Source organism: Anomalospiza imberbis, chromosome 13 (genome assembly GCF_031753505.1).
Source record: "Anomalospiza imberbis isolate Cuckoo-Finch-1a 21T00152 chromosome 13, ASM3175350v1, whole genome shotgun sequence".
Taxonomy (NCBI): domain Eukaryota; kingdom Metazoa; phylum Chordata; class Aves; order Passeriformes; family Viduidae; genus Anomalospiza; species Anomalospiza imberbis.
In genome coordinates, this window is record NC_089693.1 from 7446708 (window position 1) to 7466854 (window position 20147).

General features: G+C 45.9%; 1 protein-coding gene and 1 long non-coding RNA gene across 5 annotated transcripts in view; one reads left to right on the forward strand and one right to left on the reverse strand.

Moving 5' to 3' along the window:
• The window catches only part of NTRK3 (neurotrophic receptor tyrosine kinase 3), a 204647-nt gene that overhangs the window by 113458 nt on the left and 71042 nt on the right, over positions 1-20147 (reverse strand). For all 4 annotated transcript variants that reach the window (XM_068203717.1, XM_068203718.1, XM_068203719.1 and 1 more), the window contains one exon: positions 19026-19128. In XM_068203717.1, the coding sequence (XP_068059818.1) occupies positions 19026-19128 (103 nt within the window). The remainder of the gene's footprint in view (positions 1-19025; positions 19129-20147) is intronic.
• On the forward strand, positions 12518-15950 carry LOC137481804 (uncharacterized). Its single transcript, XR_011003691.1, has 2 exons — positions 12518-12612; positions 13082-15950. It is a non-coding gene; the product is annotated as an uncharacterized lncRNA (long non-coding RNA).

A 20147-nucleotide genomic window follows, 5' to 3' on the forward strand; every position in this document is an offset into this window, starting at 1 on the left:
AGTGTGGAGGAGCCCTTGGGGCAGGGAGCCATGGGGCAGCCCACGGGGGCAGCTCTTGGCACAGGCAGGGGTCCTGCTGGCAGCACTGTTGTGCTTGCATTTCAGAGTGTTTGCTTTTTTTTCCCTGCTTGATGTTTACTTCAAGCATTGCACTCTGAGGGCTTATAAAGAGGATTAAGTGGTGAGGAGGTCTCACAGAGTTAGGAGGAATTAATCAAGCGGTAATCAGGAAGGAAATTAATCTGAAGAGTTAATTAATCAACCAAGGCAGGGAGACTGCAGCCAGTTGTCCTATCACACCTTCCAGGTTTTGCTATTTCGTGCAGCAGCACAGCAGCAGGGAAGGGAGAAGGCAGTCCAGGGCTCATGGCTGCTCAGCCACCCCTCCACACGATCAAAGGAGAAAAGAAAAGCCCAACAGGCCCAGGAGGTTTCCATACCCAACATCCCCCCATGCAGGGAGCTCAGTGAGGACATCTCCACCCATAAGACATGTGGTGAGCACTTGTCATCTTCCCCCACTTTGCCCCAGTCCAACTGAAAACTTTCCAAAGGCTGCAGCATCCATTTCAGAGACTCCTCCATGCTCCAAAGAGGCAAGAGCCTCTTTCCTTTGGGAAAGGGACCTAGATATGCAGCCCCCAGGTTTCTGATTGCTTAATTGATTCTATATACCCCATGTTTTCCTTCCAGCATCCTAAATAGTCCTTTTAGTTCTTCATTGTTCAACTCTTCTAAATATGCACCGCTGGGGATTGCTTCCCTTCAATCTAGTCTAGCTGCATTTCATGTATTTAGTTTTTCTTTTTCCTAATCTTTTTTTACAATACATTCCCTGCAGAACCTTAATCATTTTAGTTGCTCTTCTCTGAATTCCTTCCAAAAGGCATCAGGCAGAGTGTTTTGCAAATTTGTTCTTGTCCCTTCCGGGCTGCATTTTGACTAATGCCTGTTTCCCTTGTGATGAGACATACCCCACGCAGGCTGCCTGATCAGGGATGCTCAACCTTCATCAGAGCCTGAAGCACTTGAGGGAACAAAACTCCCCAACTCACAGGGGCTGCGACACGATGCATCTTTGAACTCAAAAAACCCAGGCCGGTTAACAAAGACATCTGAAATCTCATTAATTTCACTATTATTATTATTAGATTATTTTTATGCACTGAGTAGACATTTTAATTGCCTGGATGTGGATAGGAGTTTCTATTGTGTGTTTTATGGACTGCAAGCAATGGTTCGTCCCTACGTGCTGCCCACAACCACAGGAGGTACAGCCAGTTCGGAGCCGAGCCCAGGGTGCCCCAAACCGGCTCCTTCAAAGCAGCCCCAAACCAGCTCAAAGCAGCCCCAAACCAGCTCAGATCCCCTTCTTCAGAGGGCAGCAGGGCCCTTCCCTCCATGTGGTCACCCCATGATCCCTAAGGTTCAGGATGTGACAGAATCATTGCAGTAAAACATCATCATTAAACATAATATTAGATACACAACCTTCTTTCACCTAAACTGTGTCAAAATAAAAGGGAAAAAGCTGCATTTCACAGGTGGGACCTGTGAGACCGAGAGGTGAGGAACCACAGGTGGGACCTGGGGCATGCAGAGGTGAGGGGTGACTGGAGAGAACCCAGCTGCACTGAGGATGCTGGATGGGGTTATACTCCACAGTATTTGGCCACACTCAAACAATGATCTTCATCTGCAGAAGGCCCCAAAAAATGGCTAAAGCAGCCTCAGCAGAAACCACAACCACTCCACAGCTTCATTAGCCACTAGAGCCATTAAAGGATTTGTTCTTGCCACCCCATTCACTTCACATCAGTTTTACTCCCCAGGAAGACTGGGAAGGGCTATCTGCTCTCCTTGAGCAATTGCCACCCTCACACTGAAAGCTCCCACATCACTCAAGGCTGCCCCTCCCTCTAAACCATGAACTTATCTCTTTTTCTTTTTTTACATAATGACTATTTGCACACATCCTGCAGAATGAAAACTGACCTCAAAAAATAAAGCTGAAAAGGCAAAAAAAAAAAACCGCTCTTGCCTAAAACAAAGCTAAGTGCCACAGAGTTTGGAGGGAATGGTGAGATGCCCCTGACTCATGCACATTTCTGGTTATCCTAACCCAGAGAAGCAGCTCCCCACAGATCATTTTGTACAGGGAAAATCCTGTTCTTTTCTCACCTCTCCCACACTGCCTGTCTGCAAACAGCTGGATCCATTTCATTATAACTCACTTCTACTGTGACTGCTGATTATAAAAGATTGATTTTAATAATTTATAGCCTGCCCAGCACCATAGCACTCTGGCCACCAACAGGTATCCAAAACGATTCTGATCTGGAAATCTCTCCATTCAAACCCAGAGCCTCAGATACCTCAGTAATCAATGTGTCTCAGTGTGGTACCCCAAGAGCTGAGAGAAAAAGGGATGCTGCTGCTCCTCTCCACACTAGTAATGGCACAAAGAGGGCACATTAGCAAATAGCACCTTCTTCATTTGAAATCCCCTGCCCTCCTGGCTCCATCAGAGACTAAGGAGTGAAGATCTAATCCCTGAGGGGGGTGCCACTGTATATTGATGTAAGGAGTTGCAATGCTTTTTATCCTGGCTTTTCAGGTGGCAGTTTAAAGAAGAAAGCATTAAGTCCTTCCTTAGCATCTAAACCAACAGCATGAGGACCCCAAAGCATCACCTGAAACACATCCCTGGGTCCCACAGAGAGATGTATGGGTAAAACAGAATAAACTGAATGAATAAGCACTGTGCACCTACACACAAATATGTAATCTTGGATATAAATATGCTCAGATAAATGCACACCCTCTCAGATGATGCTAATACATTACTCTCCCAAATCCCTGCAGAGCAGTAGACCATCTCCAAGGTCATATTAGCATGGAAGTAATGTAATTCCATTACCCAGGCTCTTTTTCCCTCTTGTAGTTTTCTCTGTTGATGTTTGCTCTCTTAATTTTAAACACCAGTCATATATCTTATAGCTCAGCCTGGGACCACTTTGCTCAAGTGGTAGTAAACACATGGTTTAATTCAGTCATTCTCCAGGAAAAAAAAAAAAAGAAAAAAAAAAAAAAAAAGGAAGGAAAAAAAGAAAAAAAAGGAAGTTTTCTTGCATGAAATACCCATGTCCAGCAGTGAGATGATCGACGCAGAGTGTGCTGAAAGCTGCCGTAACTAACTCGGGCTCAGGGAACAACCAGAGCACGCAGGGTGGTATCAGAAAATCCGCACATGTTGCTCTTGTCGGGAGAAAAACATCCAAGGGGCTGTAGCTCAGCTGCCAACAACGTGTTGTGTGAGCCTCCCAGAGCAGGGATGCAGTTCAGAGCTCACACTAAAGGGTGCTGGCCCGTTCCCCGCGTGAGGAAAATTCTCCGGTCAGAAAGCTGGACCAAGTGCCTGACAGCAGGGGGAAACAGGGCAGGAGGGGAGAGCAGCCAGCAAGACAAGCTCCAAAGAGAGAGAGGATGGAGGAGAGTGCAGGCAGGAGCTACCACGGCCACGCTGCCCCATGGGCAGTAGTACTGTTCCACACAAGCTCTCTGCCACCTTCCGCACGGAGTTTGTCCTTCACAGCAGAGAAATGTTTAGACAGTTGGACCCTTGGGGTCTCAGCACACAAAGCCTCTTGGAAACCTGGCTCCACTTCTCTAGTCCACACCCTGAATTCCCCCTTGCTGGGCACCATCCTCCTCTATGCGCCAAAGCCTTTCCTAATCCGCCTACAAATCTTCCTGAAGTTCAGGCCATTGCTCCTTGTCTATTCATCTTCTGAAAATATCTCTAATCTCTCATTTTTACCTTTTATGGCCTGCAGAAGGCTCTGATAATGTAACCTCCTTCACACCTCATCTCTTCTAGCTGACACCATAACAAAGAAGTTTAATAATAACAATCCCAACAAAGAGAGCGGTAAAGGAACACAGGAAGCACTTTTCACCAGCAGACACCAGAGATTTGCCAGGAACATACATCTCCAAAGATATTTACAAAATTCCATGTTCCAAAATTCCCATGTTCCACTTTGTGGCAAGCCTGTGCTGATTGAAGGCCATGTAAGAGGTCAGCACTCACACCTGCCCTTCACAGGAGATGCTCAGGACAGCATTTCAGGATGCTTTTGCCCTCAGCATGCTCCATCTTTGGGTTTCCCAGTTTTTTACCAAGTCTAATTGATGGTCCTGAGGCTCATTCTGCTACCAGAGGTAGGAGAAACACAGGTCCAAATGCTTCTGCATCCACCTAATGAGGAACGCACCCCTTCTGGGTGGCTGTGGAGGGAGTCTGCAGTGATTCCTCTTGTTAAGCCTCTGCAAAAGCTACTCCAACATCAAGCTGATGAACTGTCCAAGGCAGACTTTTTAGCAGAGGATAAATAAAAATCCAGCCACGGTATTTTAACAGTCTACAAGGCATCATTTCTACCTGGCTGACCCTTAGCCCCCCGCATGCTCCAGATGGCTCACTGGTCTGCTGGTCACAGCAGGGAGCCTGTCTCGGTCCCGAGCCTGTCTCAGTCCCAGCCTTCTCATCAAGACCATGCAAACTTACCCACTGAGTTACTGTGAGTAAAGCCCTTTTTCTCCAATGAAACACTTTATTAAGTACCATCCCCTGTTCCCATCATACACACCCCAGCACTCACTAGACATTAAATCCAGGATTGACGAAGGATGTTAGAGGACTTTCAGTAGGATTTGTCTATTAATTCCCTTTGCTACTTTTTAAACTCAGATGCTTAGAAAAATGCTGGCACATATGTACTTCTCAACAGGTGGCCAGTAATGAAATTATCTGCCAGCTGCTTTCTCAGTAAAGCTCAGCTAATCTGGTAAGAGGAGCACCCCCCAAAAAAAAAAAAAAAAAAAAAAAAAAAAAAGTACCACTGAGATGGCAAGTCTCAGAGCTGCTGTCACAGCTGATGGAGGCTGGAACACGGTGCATCCTTGGGTCCTCACTCCTCCAGAAGTGCACACACAGCATCTCCCCACCTCTCAGCCCACATTTCCCATGTCTGAGGCAGAAGGAAAGGCAAAAGCTTGCTCTGTGCATTTGTGAAACACCCCAGAAACAGGGATAAACAACCTCAGACAGATGAGAACTTGTAGTTTCTTTATCCTCCAGGAGCCAATATTTACTAGAAACATTTCCCTCAGCCTACAGCTTCTAGGAAATTACAGCTTGGTATCCTGAAGATTTTACTTGGTACCACAATGTGTTTGACCCCCTGCTCTTCAACAGCTGCAGCTCAAGGCATGAGCACAGAGCATGCAGTGCTTCTGTTCACTCAAAACACATGCAGGAGTGTGCACTCCTATTTCCAGGCTCTAAATGTGTCAGTTTAAATTCAAATCTTCAAACTGTGATAATTCAAGAAGGTGGTTGAACCACCACTGAGATGGTTTTGTTGAATCTGATCTGTGATGGAGACATGAGGTTAATAACTGTGGGCTTCCACACAGTTCCCCCTGCTTTGACCTAGCATAAGTTTGAGTGTTTTGCATTTGTTCTCCCCCTTGCTAATCAAGGCAGTCATATATACCTTCTCAATAATTTAACCTGACAGAACTGTGCTGGACTGTGCACCAACCAAACCACTTTATCAAGACAACACCGTTCAGTAAAACTTTCAAGGACTGCAGCCTGCAGAGCGGAGCCACATCCGTGGGTAACGCATCTCCCATAGCTACTGTCTTACTAGACCAATAAAAGAAATTAAAATTCAACCACCAACCTTCCATCTCCCACACCACTAACCAAAATGGGAAACACTTGCTGCTCCCTCCTCTCCCCAGCCTCCTCCTGCCTTCCCCATTCACACCCCAAAAAAAGCCAGAAGCACTGCTTTCCCTCCTCCTCCACTGATCAAGACATGCCAGCGTGCTTAGGAAATCATTAGTGCAAATTGCAGCCAAGATTATTTATCCTTACAGAGCCTGCCAAATGGCAAATGGGAGCTCCAGCCACTCCTGGGCTCTGAAGCTCCAAGTAGACAAACAGGCACTTACCACCAGCTATTAACAGCTTCATAAAGCCCCTCCCCACCTGTATCTCCCCTGTCCATGCTCCGTGGGAGAAGAGAGAGGAGTTTCCTCCTCCTCTACCTGCTTTGGTAAGGATGACATGAAGGATTTGTCCAATAAGAGCCTGGACTGCTGCATTGCCTCTCCCCTCCTCCTTCCACACACTCTTCTTTTTCTTCTTCATTTCTTCTGCCTGGAACGTCCCAACACCTTTGTATGCCATAGTGCACTGCAGATACTGATGTTGCAAGGGCCATAAAACCTTCAGAATTCATGTGCCACAGAAGAGAGTTCAGAGGTCCTGAAGCACACAGGGCCTTGTGTGTACATGTCAGCTTAGCACTGACTTCTGATAGTGAAATACTTGGAAATGGCTCCTGGGAAAAGCACTCAAGTGCTGAGTTCAAAACTTAAGGTTCTCCACTAAGAGTAGGGGATGTTAGACGATCCTGAACTTGCACAAAAAGCCTGCAAACCTCAAATTTTTGAAAACCTCAAATTTTGTTTTTGTAAAAAAAAAAAAAAAAAATTAAAGGTAAAACCTGATCCAGGGATAATGCATAAATTTCTGCCACTGGTTGGAAACCAGGATTCATCCTCAAGGCACAGTTTCAGACAGCATGTTGCTTCCCTGCCTGCATCCAGGAAGGTTTCCAAAGGCAGGTATCAAAGCAGAGCCACACAGCAACCAGGAATTTGAACTAACGTACCTTTTGCAAAAGTAGAGCTTACACAGCTTTCTGCAAGCTGTCTAATAGCAGGTAAATAATGCCAGGTTTTGCCTCAATGAAATAACAAAGTGAGGTATTAAAAAAAAAGAGGCACCTGGCAGGCATTCAAAGGCCCAGTAGCACATCCTAGTAAAATACTCAATCAACAAAATTTAACAGCCCCTCTCTCCTCTTTTAGCAGAAAAGCAGAACTTCATTCCTTTCTGGCTGATTAACACAAAGCCTGCCCATAAGGCTGGTTCCAAAACCCTCATCTGAAATTGGCAAAGCTCTGGCAGGAGGAAATCCAAGCGAGAGGCCTTTGCTGAAGCATCCCAGAACCCAACACGGATTCCAGCTGCTCCGTTGGGATGCACTTCAGAGGAAGTGACTTTTTTTGGTGCAACCTGATCACAACGGGTTCAGCAGAACTTAAATCAGTGCCTTTACCTATACGTATCAAAAGGTAGAAAAGTGCCTTGCTTTACCCTTACAACTTCAGCTTTAACATGCCAGAGTGGAACACGTGTGCTCTGCTGATGAGGGGTTTTGGCACGTGCCGACATCCCATTAACTTCAATATCACCTTAACAGACAGCAGCAGCCAAGAAGCATTACTTGAAATCTTTAAGCAGAGAGAATAAGCCCAAATTGCTCCTAAATACACCAGCAGCATAATGAATTTAGAAAGAAAAGAAACATAGTGCAGACAATATGTTTTGTTATTAAGAATTAAATAAAAATATAAAAAAAAAAGGAATAAATAGCTGAAACCCAGCTGCCCTGCAGCAGGAGGGTGGAATGGGATTTCTGCAGCCATTCATAAGTAAAAGGCTGTATCTAATTTCAATTTCTATCACAATTCCTTAGATCAGGGAGATTGAGAACAAATAGGATATAGAAGAATTAATACTCCTTAAATATAATTAAAGCATAAACCAAAATAAAATAGCAAAAACAGAGAGAAAGAAAATTAAATAATGGTTAAAACAGCTAAGAAAATTATTACTGGAAAATTCAACAATATTTACTCTTTGTCCCACACAGAGGGACAGACCTGAGCAGGATACTCTGAAAAACACTCAGCAGCCCAAAAGGCATGAAGTCTCATTACCAAATGCTGCAACCAATTTAATTCCAGGCTGAGAAACTTGTCAAGAAGGCAGAAGCTCTCTAAATCTATAAAGACACTTCCCTTTATATACACATATATGCATAAAACTTGTATTTGTTATCCTGCCTGATGTGAAGAATAAATTAATAAACTGAACTTTAAATTTATAGTGAAAAATCAAAGGAAAAAAATATTTAAGAGGCTAAGTGATAGTGGAATCAAGAGGATGAAGCAGTTGGTCTATAAAAACAAATCATGCTGAACTACCTTCACTGCCTTATTTTCCCCTGATTGAATTACAAAATTAGTCAATGAAGACTGTAATATATTTGATAATGTCTCAGAGAAAAACTTTCTTGAAAAATTAATTCAAACTGGCTTGGATATGAGCACTTTCACACTAATATAACAGTAAATGTGATTTACAGTGCTCTTCCCTGCTAGTGCCAGTCTGGGTGGCATAACTATGGCAGAGCTTTAAGCCAGTCTATGGCAATATGTGTCTATTTAAGGGATAAGGTGGGACCATCATAATTTCTGAAGCAACTCCTGAAATGAGGCTCAGTGACTGAGCAGAGCTGGTTCATTCCCACCAGCTCAGCTGCTTTCTCCTAAGTCAAGAGGCACCAAAGGCACAAAGTCCCAGGGGCAAGGCAGCCCTCAGCCAGCAAACATGGGCAGAAGTAAGAAAACCAAGATGTAGACTTCAAAAACATTAAATAAAAAGTTTTGGTGATAAATCACCAATTTTCCAGGAGGCAGGAACCTGGAAAACAGTTAATGTCAAGATGGGCTGGTGGTGATCACAGGCTGCAAACAGGTTATGAGCCTGCAGGGGAGCAGCACAGGGAGGAGCTGTCCCCATCCAGCACTGGGGGAACCAAACCTGGGGCAATCCTCAACCCTTCTGGGTGCAGGGACAGGAGACTCCCACACACCAGGGAGCTTCAACAAAGGGCAACAACAAAAAAATGTGATGGTGGTGCTGGAAGGACTGGGGCTGGGATGAAGGAGGGTTTGTAGCCATGCCCTCATTTAGCACTGCAGGAGCAGCCAGCTGCAACAGCCCCGGGGATGAACAACCAGGGGAATGGGATGCAAAAGCTGTCAGGATTTAACTTAAACAAACAGACTGAGCAGTTCTCTGGCAGCAACCTTCCCTGCCCCTGGGTGCTGCCCCAGAACACCTTTGGTGACCAGCACAGAGACTCTGCACAACACACATCCTCCCAAACAGGTCTCAGCACCAGTTCCCCAGCACTGCACCCCACCAGTAGGAGTGTCTGCCCTGCCCTGCCGTTCCAGAGTTCCTCACTCAGGCCTGTGCAGCATCCCACTGCTGTGTGCACAGGGATGGTCAAGGGAATTTACCCAAAAACCAAATGAAAAATTGTTAGAGAAATTAAGAAATCAATAAGAATAAATATTGATTCTAGACCATTGTTACCTCAAAATTATAGGTAGGCTTTTTTTTCATACCATTACTACAGCCACTTTGGATAAAGACATGCTTTGCTTTTTGCATGGACTATGCACCTGCTGACTGGGGAAACTTGGCTCTGTTTTGCTCTTGCCAAAGCAGTGGCCCAGTGGATGCACAGAAGCCCCTGGGTCAGGCTCAGGGCATCCCTGGATGCCAGGAGAGGGTGCCAAGAGGCTCCTGAGCAAGAGGAGATCTGGCCAGCATCTCCTGCACTGCTGCACAGCCTGGGAGAAGGAGAGGCAGAAACTGGCCCATCAGGATGAGAATCTCCAAGTCTGATTCCCATCTCTCCTCTGCATGGTGAGAAAAGTGTCTCAGCCCCAGGGCAGCAGCATCTTTACCTGCCTCCCCAAGTGTCAACTCCACTCAGCGTAATGATTATTAAGCCCTGTCAGCAGATATGAAACCAATGGACACAGCTCCACAGGCGAGCACTTCAGAAGCCACCGCGCCGGCCCTGCTCGCAGGTTTTCATTATCCATCTGGAAAATTGGGGATGTCACAAGAGTTCTTAGAGCACCAGCATGAAATCATCTTGTCAGCAACAAAAAGGCCAGTTCAGGCTCCTGCAGGAGGAGGAGGAGGACAGGGATGAGCCAGGGAGCCCCTCTGGCACTACCCACCCTGGAGCTGCTGTGGCACCGACATCTCAGCTCCTGCCGTGTGAATTGTACTATGAAAAAAAAAAAAAACAGAGTGAAGGAAAACAATGTTCTTGTTCTCACACGTCTGACTCTTGACTGCGTCAGGCTGGGAAGAACTTGTAGGTTGCTGAGGAGGATGAAGCATGAGCTGGGATGGAGAGAAGATGGAGATGGAGGTCCTTACAGGTTGTTCACATGGAATGAGAAACAAGCCAAAGAGTTTTTAATCCAAAATCCAAGCAGACATATCCATTTTCTTTGCTGTAACTGTATGGTTTTTCACCCTCTGCAGTTTTTGAAGCTGTGCATTACTTTAGTTTGAATGACATTGAAGACAGATGTGGCAAAACCACCTGCCCAGAGACTGCTTCTAAACAGGCATCTGATGCGACATGGCTTTCTCACATTCTTGGTAGGGAAAACCCCTTGCTGGTCATGAAGTCAGGTCTTTCAGCAAGATCCAAGGGCAGCCAGCAGAGTCACAAAACCTCTCCAATACCAAGGTGCATGCGATACTGGGCTGCAGCGTGAGGGTCCTCACGTGAAACAGTCCCTTCCAGAAGAGGCTGGTAACTCCTGCGGGTGCAGGGCCAAAGCAACCAAGTAAAGCTTTTCTGGAACTACCAGGCTCCAGCAGATACAGGGAGCAAAGGGGCTGTGAGACACAGAAGATGCCCAGCTCCAAGCCCTTCTCCTGCCACAAGGCTGAGAGCAGACGGGGAGATCCTGCAACACAGCCCAGGTGTGGAACAGAGGACATGGCAGCTGATGACGAGGCTGGGATGAGTTTTTGGGGGTGTACTGGGCATCATTCTCAGCCTGCTGCCCCTCAGTCACCCTGACAGCAGCCATGTCTCATACACAGAGTCCAAAGAAAGACCTGTGGCCAGTGTGAGTGACATCCTGAGTCCCTTTCCTGAACCACAAGACAGGTTCAGAGTACCAGACTATCCCTCAATTCTACTGCATTATCCAAGGCCATTGCTTAAATTGAAGACCGCTGTCCCAACCAGAAGCTGGATTATAACCCTTGTGCCTCAGACACAAAATATGAGACTCCAAATGTGATTTATTTCTCCTGTGCACAAAATACTACCCAGCTGCTTTTGTGTACAGGCATTATCTTCTGGTCCATTGATTTTTAATAGCACGGTAGTAGATTGAAATTAGATGCCTGAGCATTCAACTTCCATCAACAAATACTAAATACTGGTGCTGCTGATGGAGGTTTTTGGAACTGTCCTGGACATAGACAGGCTCTCTATTGCACCACAAGAAATAGAACTTGGAGATGGAACAAGCCCATTAGATCATCAGATGCTCCAGTGCTCTCTACAATTTGCTTCCCCAGTGCTTTTACCAGTCAAAGCTCGAACAGCCCAGGTGACAGCTCTTATCCATTCCCTTGGGAGTTTATTCCACTGCCTCTGAATTTCTAGGCACTCCTTCAAGAACACTCATCCCAGGTTCAAAACCAAGCAGTACTTTTCTTTTTCTTCTCAACATTTGCCTTCACAGCTGCCCAAGGTTTCCCTTGCCAATCCTGCATTTACCTCACATTCACCTGTCCCTTGACTAAATGCAAAGCTCTCCTGCTCCAGGGTGTAAGGACAGAGTGACAGATCGCTGCATCCCTGCCTAAATACCACATAAATGAACAACAGTCCTGCAGCAAGTCATGAGGAGGAAGTGGTGATAAACTCAACAGGGACATCCTCCCAGAGGACCATTTATCAGCATTAGCAGTAGCAAAATCTTTTTCAAATAACAGCTGGACAAGTGCAGTACAAACCACAACTAAAATATTAATTAAAGTCCTTTGGTTCTTCCAACACTGCCCTGCACCTTATTAAAGCCACATCAAAGTTGGCATTCATTTGTCTGGTCCTTGGCTGCCTGCAGAGTGGCACATGAGAGTGCACAAGGTTTGTGGAGATGGTGGGTCTTCATCAGACTTAGTCCCATTGTTTAAACAAAATAGCTTATCTTGCTGCTGCATGTAGTACCTGTTCTGGAGATCAACAGAATTGTTCTGGCTCTGTGCTGTCATTCCAGCATCTTCCATCAAAGCAAAGCCACGTGAGGACAGACAGACACCATCAGAACAAGCAGCAAAGAGAGGCTGGAGCCATGGAGGCAAGGAAAGGGCAGGCAGGAGCATCAGTGCTGTGGAGAGGAGCCCTGTGAGGATTAGCACCTTCTGCATGCTCCTCTGGGGAGGCTGCTGAGGTGACTGAGCCTGGGCAATCTCACAGCTCTGGCAAAGATGGGTGCAGGCTCTTGGATGAGGACTTGGGGCAATTCAGTTGCTTCTGGGTGGTAAACGGGTGAAGGACATCTTCCCACCCCTGTGGTCCAAGGGAAGCAGCCATGGCTCATTCCCACCCTCTCACTCCTACAGGTTTACACAAAGGCAGAAGCCAGCACGGTGCTACAAGGAGCAGCATCCCCAGCACTCTGAGGCTGGAAAAAGGACACTTCAATTAAAGGGGCACTCCAATTAAAGGGACACTTTTACACTCTCTGAGGCTGGAAAAGGGACACTTCAATTAAAAAAAGGCATTAAAAATAAATAAATACCAATCTCTTTCCAGCACCTCAGCTGATGCAGAATCACAGGTAAGATGAGGGTCACTTGTGCAGCTTTTAACACCACAATGTGAGAGGTTTTTGTGAAAGTCCATGAGGAGACCCTGCTGATGCTGAGCTGCCCTGGGCAAACACCAGCTCTGCCATGGGGCTCCCTCAGGGTGAGTGGTGGAGCACCCAGCCAGGAACTGGAGCATACACAGACACCCTGAGTGAGGGAGGTCATGCACAGGGAGGAAGAGCCTGCAGGGATATGGTGTGAAGCAGGCTTGGGGCTTCTTGGGTCACCTGAACACCACTGATTTTTTTTTTCCCGCTTTCAGCAGTTGGCCTAAAAAAGACACCTGGGTTTTGTAACAGCAACCAAAATAAATAATGGCTGGTCAGTGCACTTTACATTTCCTTTATAAATAACCTATTAATACTTCTGGGAGTGGGAAAATGTTTTATTTCTAGGTCTAAATAAATCCTGACCTTTTGCTAACCATTTCTCCTGCAGGGTCATTCAGTGCACCTGTCCAGCCAAGGGTGGCTCCCTGCCCCTTCAGACAGCACCAGGGAACAGTGTGACCTTCCAAGCCTTCACCAGACCAACACCACCTGAACTGAGGGACAAGGGGCGCAGGCATTTAAGTGCTGGAGTGAGAGTGGATCTGCCTTTGCAAAGAGGAGAAGCAGAAGCCTGTCACAGTCACAGCACCTCAGGGGACAGGTGGGATCTCTCAAAGGTTTGCCACGGAACCCAGGGCTTCAGAGCAGTTGTCCCTTGCTGCCACCATACCAGTTACAGAGTGCATGGTGCAGCAGAGCAGGAGACACTTGCCATAAAACCATTAAAGCAGGAAAAGATCTCAAAGATCTTTAAGTCCAGCCATTAACCTAACACTGCCAGTTCTACCACTATACATGTCCCTAAGTGCCACATCCACATTTTTTTAATGCTTCCAGGGACAGTGATTTCACCCCTTCCTTGAGCAGCCAGTTCCAATGCACGACCACCCTGCCAGTGAAGAAATTTTCCCTAATATCCAATCTAAACCTCCCATGGTGCATCTTGAGGCCTTGTCTTCTTGACCTGTTGCTTGTTACCTGAAAAAAGGGACTGACACTGACCCTCACCAGTCTACAGCTCACTTTCAGGCAGTCACAGAAAGCAATATTCAGCAGCTCAAAGAGCTTTATGCTTTATCACCTTGAAGGCATTAAATAAATAAACATAAAAATAGCACAGCTTGCGCTTCAGCAGAGTATAAGCAGGTATTTATAGAAGGAAGCCCCAGTGAAACCACATGTCCTTTCAATCCACTTCCCAAGCAAATAAACCCAAGTAATATTGAGGAGTAGAAGTATATCAAGGGTATTTGCAAACAAAGTGAAGGATACCAGCAAGGAGAACCCCTGAATTCCATCAGTCCCATGCAGCAGCTCTGCTCGGATGTTTCAGGGGGCTCAGCACATCTCATACCCAGCTCAAAGAACACAGCAGCAATGGGTTCCCATTTCCAGCCCATTGCTCTGGAGAGCTATACATCCCCAAATCCCTGGAATTTGCTGTGGTTGCTGATGTATGGCTGTTTCTCTCCTGTGGCTGTGCCACATTGATAATACTTTACTCTTTCTTCCTGCTCCCACTACATGGCAGGCTCCCAGGAGGAAGGAATGAAAGGGCCCTGATCACAGATTTCTCCTGAGCAGCAAACCCTTGATATGCAGGCTCTCCAAGCTGCAGAGGGTTTCTCCATGCCTATACAACAAATAATCAGGGGAGAAAAAAATAAAATCAGTGTATGATTATAGCCAGGCTTGGCCAAGGCAACATGGGACAGAATTAAGCCTAATCTGAAAGGCAGATCATGGCTCTGATATATATATATATATATATGTATATATTTCCCCCGCTTTGAACCTGTAGCAATAATTACATAATGAAAGAGGAAAAAGAAAAAAAATCTAAAAAAATAAATTAAAAATCCAAATCAACAAAAGCAAAAAGCCAGGCACCCAAGATATCTTTGCAGGAACAGCTCCTCCTGAATTAGAACTCTGGAATTGTTCTGCAATCAACTCAGCGGACAGTAACCATCTGTTTATGGAAAAAAAAATGTTAATGGCCCCCAATCATAATCAAATAGGCAACTGCTTTAAGTACCTTTTAACTAACACTAAATTACAATGGAACAGCTCTGCAAGTATTTCTGACATCCACATGCACATCAGCAGTGCCAGTACTTTGATCAGGGCTATTAGAGCAAATATCAAATAAACTGATAGCAATGGGATTCCTCAAATGTTACAGAAAGCGTGGGCAGTATTTGTTTACTGTTCATTCGGTTCTCCCCCACCTCCTCCCTGTTTGTTTATTCAGAAAGAAAACACATATATGCATGTGCACACACGTGCACACCACCCACCACAGCAGACCCCATGAAAGCCTCATCTTCGTTTTTCTGTCCAAGGCTGAGCTTCCATATGAATTCTCCAATGTCCAAAAAGCCTTGAGGCATTTTTATCAGCAGGATATCACCTGAATTGTCATTCTATTTTGTTCCCTTTATTCCATGATCCCTGTAAAGGCATCTATAAGTCCTTTTCCCTTCTTCTCTGGGTGGAACTGGCCAGCACATCCAAAAGCTGCAGCACAGAAAGGGGAAATGCAGGCAGGCAGGGCTGTGCACACACACTGTGTGTGTGCAGAGAGGCAGCATGATCACACACCTTATTTCTTTGGGAAATCAGATTAAAAACCAACTGACTCTTTGCCAGCTGTAACCAAGTCTGAACCATTAGCTGGCACTGGCTACACTCAAGGAAGAAAACCTTGTTTGGACAATGGAAGTAGTTTTTAATCTCAGAGCCTGGAAAACAGTTAATCTCAGCAAAACTACAAGTGCTCTTGTCTCTAGATTTTCTCTAGCACCTTTCTCTGCATATCTCAGCTAACTCCATTTGGTTTTTATTGAAGTTGTGAAGCACCAGGAACACATTACAGATTTGCATGAGTACATGTCCTTCATCCTGAGGCAATTGCAAATGTAACAGAAAACAAGTAAAAGGGGAATACATTTTAGTCCACCAACCTAAGTATTTACAGTCTCCATCACTGCGCCATCCAAACATTTTGTATGCCCCAGATCTTTTCTGTGCCATTATTACTCTTTCACAAAATTTAATTTTTCTTAGTCCTGGGACTTGCATGTGGCTTTTTTATTATACTACAAAATTTCCTTTCCTGTCATCTGCTGAGATTAAACATAGATTGTAAGACACTGTTTACAAGGGTTGTAGTGACAAGCCTGACCCCAGGAGGTGAGATATAAAGCTCTCCACCTTGGCTGGGCACTCAGGGAACATGGGACACTGGCCCCAGAGTTGGAGCAAGTAGCAACTGAGAGCAGGATATTGGGCTCCTTATTCCCACATGGACCATCCAATCCAAAAAAAAAAACACCCACTTGGGACACAGAGTAAACCAAAGGACTCAAAATTTCAATTTCTTGCTTGTTTAGACCCTTTTCTTTTCCCCACACTAATACAAGGCTTTAAAAAGCATCCCAGCCCCTCCTCTGGATACAACACCCTTCAGCAAGTGGCTGCATTTCTGCAACTTCAACGAGTCTCAGTTTTAACATTCATTTTTCCCAGTGGTTTTCGCTCCACTGCCTCTCTGTTGCTCACGGAACACCACTTTTCACAAAAAAAAAGGAGCTTTGTTTGCCATTTCCCTGCCGCCTCCACCACCCCAGCTCCAGTGAGCTCCTGTCTCCCCCCAGCTGCCTCAGCCCACCCTGTTCCCTCCCAGCCAGAGCAGCCAAAGCCAACAGGCAGCCAGAAAGGGGCTCTGACCTCCGCCGTTCCGCGTTAATGAATGTCCTCTCCGAAGGGAGCAGGGGAAGGCGAGAGGGATGGCCCGGAGCCAGGCTGGGCGAGCTCAGCTGAGGAGCACAGCGCGTCAGAGCCGCTCTCAAAGGAGCTTTTGTTGGTGCCAGCGCTCCAGCCCGGCGGAGGCACGCTCGGCTTCACAGGCTTTCCCACCGCTGGATCGGTAACTGGGCCTGGCTCTGGCAGGACTCTGCTGCACTGCTCCAAGGGAGTGCCACCAGCCAGAAGAAGAAAAAAGTGGACAGACCATCCCCTTGGAGTCCTCTCCTAGCGCACGTCCCTCAAGCCACAACGGCTTTCTTTCCACAAAAGCAGCTGGACACTTGGCAGCCTGGTTCTAAGGCCGGTGGGCAATCCAGCAGGCTGGCCCAGGGAGCCTTCCAAACACAACGTGACATCCAACTTTGTCAGTCCACACTCACCTCTCTCTAGGAAATAAACCATCTGCTCAACACTTGGAGAAGCAGAAGGAAAAAGATGTACTCAGAAAGACTCATGAGGTGGTTTAGGTAACATGTCCAACACGAGCACACAATGTTCTGCATCTGACAAAATCAACAGGAAAAGTCTGCTCCTGCAGGCCTGCCAAGCTGGGATTTCAACAACAAGTGGCAATATATCAGCTGGCAACAAACAGCTCCGAAATCAGGGATGCACTTGCCCAAAAAGACTCGGAGTTTAGATTTTTTTTTTCTTCCTTAGTAAATGATAACACACTGGGTACCACAAAGGATGCCTCCTGCCCAAGAGTTAACTGAGCAGAGTTTGGGCAGTGTGAGTAGGCTATGATGGTGCCTATGACAATTGTGACTTAATAATCTCCCTGGTTTTGAAGATGTATTTGTCTTCTGTTAACTCCATTTCTCCAAGCAAAGCCAATAAAACTTGTAGAAACTTTGCAGAGTTGTGTTTTCATATCAGAATTGGAAGAAACACAGCATGATGAGGAGGAAAGCAGATTTTTCTAGCTAAACAATTTTGCCTCCATTAAACTTCACACACAAGGGCCCATCATGGCACCCCTCTGGTTCCTGGGAATGCAGAATATGCACTGACACATTTATCCAAACACCTCTAAACACATACACACATCTGTTCACCAAGACTCGTTACTCACATTAGGCTCACTTCACTCCCCTTTGATTCTTTCACTGGAGTCAGATGTTACTTTTCCTTTTCATATTTGTATCTCAAAGCTCAATCAGTGGCACATGCCCAAGCACTTGCAAAGTGTTCTGACAAATCCCTCCAGAAAGCACATAACATCATCCCAGTTTTACAGATGGGGGAATTAGAGCAGAGGCAGAGGTTAAGAGAGCTAATTGCCTATGGCTACTAAATGAATCAGTAGAAGAGCTGGGAATTGATCCCAGGAACCATGTCTTCCATTCCTCTACTCCACCCACCAGTCAGTACACTCCACCAGATGGTTCTTATCATTGGACATATGGACTAAATATTCCTAAGCTGGTGTGGAAGAGTCACTATTTAATTAAATGTCCTGCCTTCTATCTCCATAGGATGCATAGGAGAAACTCCAGCCAGAATCCCATCTGGACCCACACAGGAAATGTCTACGTGAAGAAAACAAAGCCCTAGGCAAGTGCAAGGAACATTCCCGAATCTATCAACCTGCCCTGAAGCAGAGACCACAGCAAGGCCAGGAAATAGGCAATGACTCGGGAGCCTTGGGAGAAGCTCGTGTTTGTCAAAGCCTGGCTTCAAACAGTGCATACACAAGCCACCAGTTAGGCTGGGAACTACTTTGTCATGTGAAGGCTCTTCCTTCAGCCTTCACTGGGCACCATCAACACTGCCCAACTGGAGATACCAGCAGAGTCACAAAAACCAGATGACACAGAATTATCTACTTCTGGCATTGGCTCTGTCTCATCACAGAGCTGCTGTCCATAGGACAGAGACCAGTTCTGCCTGGCAAACATCAAACACCTTCTCACTATCAGTGATACTTGAAATAAATTTCTAAAGTCGTTATTCATGACACAGAGGAGAAAACCTTTCATCAGAGAGTGATCAGAAAGTGACCTTCCACACCACTGCCTTCCCAGTATGGACATAAAGTGACAGCAGCATCTCGGTCCCCACTCAGAGATAGGCACAGAGTGGCTGCACCTGCCTTCCCAAGAGAACTCAAACCAATTTCACATCCTTCTGTCCCCCATGCACAGCCTGTGCTCTGCAGCCAGCGCAGCAGAAGCCTGTGCACCACCAAGTCCATAAAACAGATTTCACCCAAGACCATGCGGTCCTGAACACAATGCAGGGCTGGAGGGAGCAGGCTCAGAGCTCTCCTGGACAACCCGTAGATGCAGTTATGTACTCAGAAGGAACACACGTCCACACTTCCGCCCACAGAAGCTCACACAGGTGAGAACCACCAGCCCACTTGTTTCCATTACTCTCTCAACAAACGGAAGAGAACTGCACTCCCTTTGGAAGGCTTTGCATTGTAGGAATAACTCCACAACACCTTTCCACATGTGCTATAAGAGCTGGGCAATCCTGGAAGGTGCCTCCTGCTAGGGGAAAGCGACTGCACCTACCTTTCATCCCAAACTTGGACCGCCGGCCATACTTGTTGATCATAATAAAGAGGACGACCAAGAGGACACAAGCAAAAGCTGCCAGCCCAACCGCTATGGAAACCTGGAAGGAAGAAGCCTTAGAGTCAACACAGAGGAATTTAGGAGTCTAAATCAGAAGTACAGCACCTCCTTGCCTAGTTAACCTTTCTATAGGCTCACACCATCTGCAGCACCCCTGTGGATGTCAGCTATGGAGGAAAGCACAAGCTAAAGCAGCAGGCCCTGGCGCAGCCTGGAGAAGTTAGAGGCTTTTTGCAGGACTGGGAATTCTGGGATCTCCCCATCAGTAATACTCTTCTGGCACCAGTTTTCCCCAGCCTCTCACTCCATATATCTGCAGGGAAAAAAGACCTCTGCTCCATGCCTGGGCTCTCCCTTCACTGCATCACACCCCAAGCCTCCATTTCTGACATCACCTCTTTGCCATGACATCACAACACTAAAGCTCTTCAAAGCTCAGCTGGGAGCACAGTTCTGCCTCCATCCAAAAATCCCCCAGGACAGAGTGAGGGAAAATAACACAACACAAAGGGAAAACAGAAGAAATTAAGTAGAACTAAGGAGTTTTTCCTTGTAAAATCTTCTTGCAAAAATGAGTTTTCCAAAAGCCTCTAACTGTTTTCTATTTATTGTAATTTTACTAGTAAATATTTATAGAATAGCAATGTCCACGTCCTTCACTGGAGCTGTGGTTCCACTGTGGCAGTGTACAAGCAGGGAAAGAAAACCTCCTTGCCCTAAAGGGTTTACAATCCCAGGCTCATTTTAATATTTATGAATATTTATTCCTTCAAGCCTTTGCTCAAAATACTTTTTATTGCATTGATGTAAACAACAATTTCTCTGGCATGTGTCCAATTGTTCTGTACTAGGTTTTGTGATGCATTTAGATTTTGCTTCCTTTTACAGAGCTGTAGTCTGCTATAATAGAAAATACATCATTTAACTAAGAAGAAGTAATTTCATTTTGCAATCCTTTTCCCTGCTCTCAGAACATTTGTTATAATATTTTTAAATTTTTATTTTACACTCTATTTTCATCCCCAGCCTGTTTTCTGTGCTTTATATTTAATAATCAGT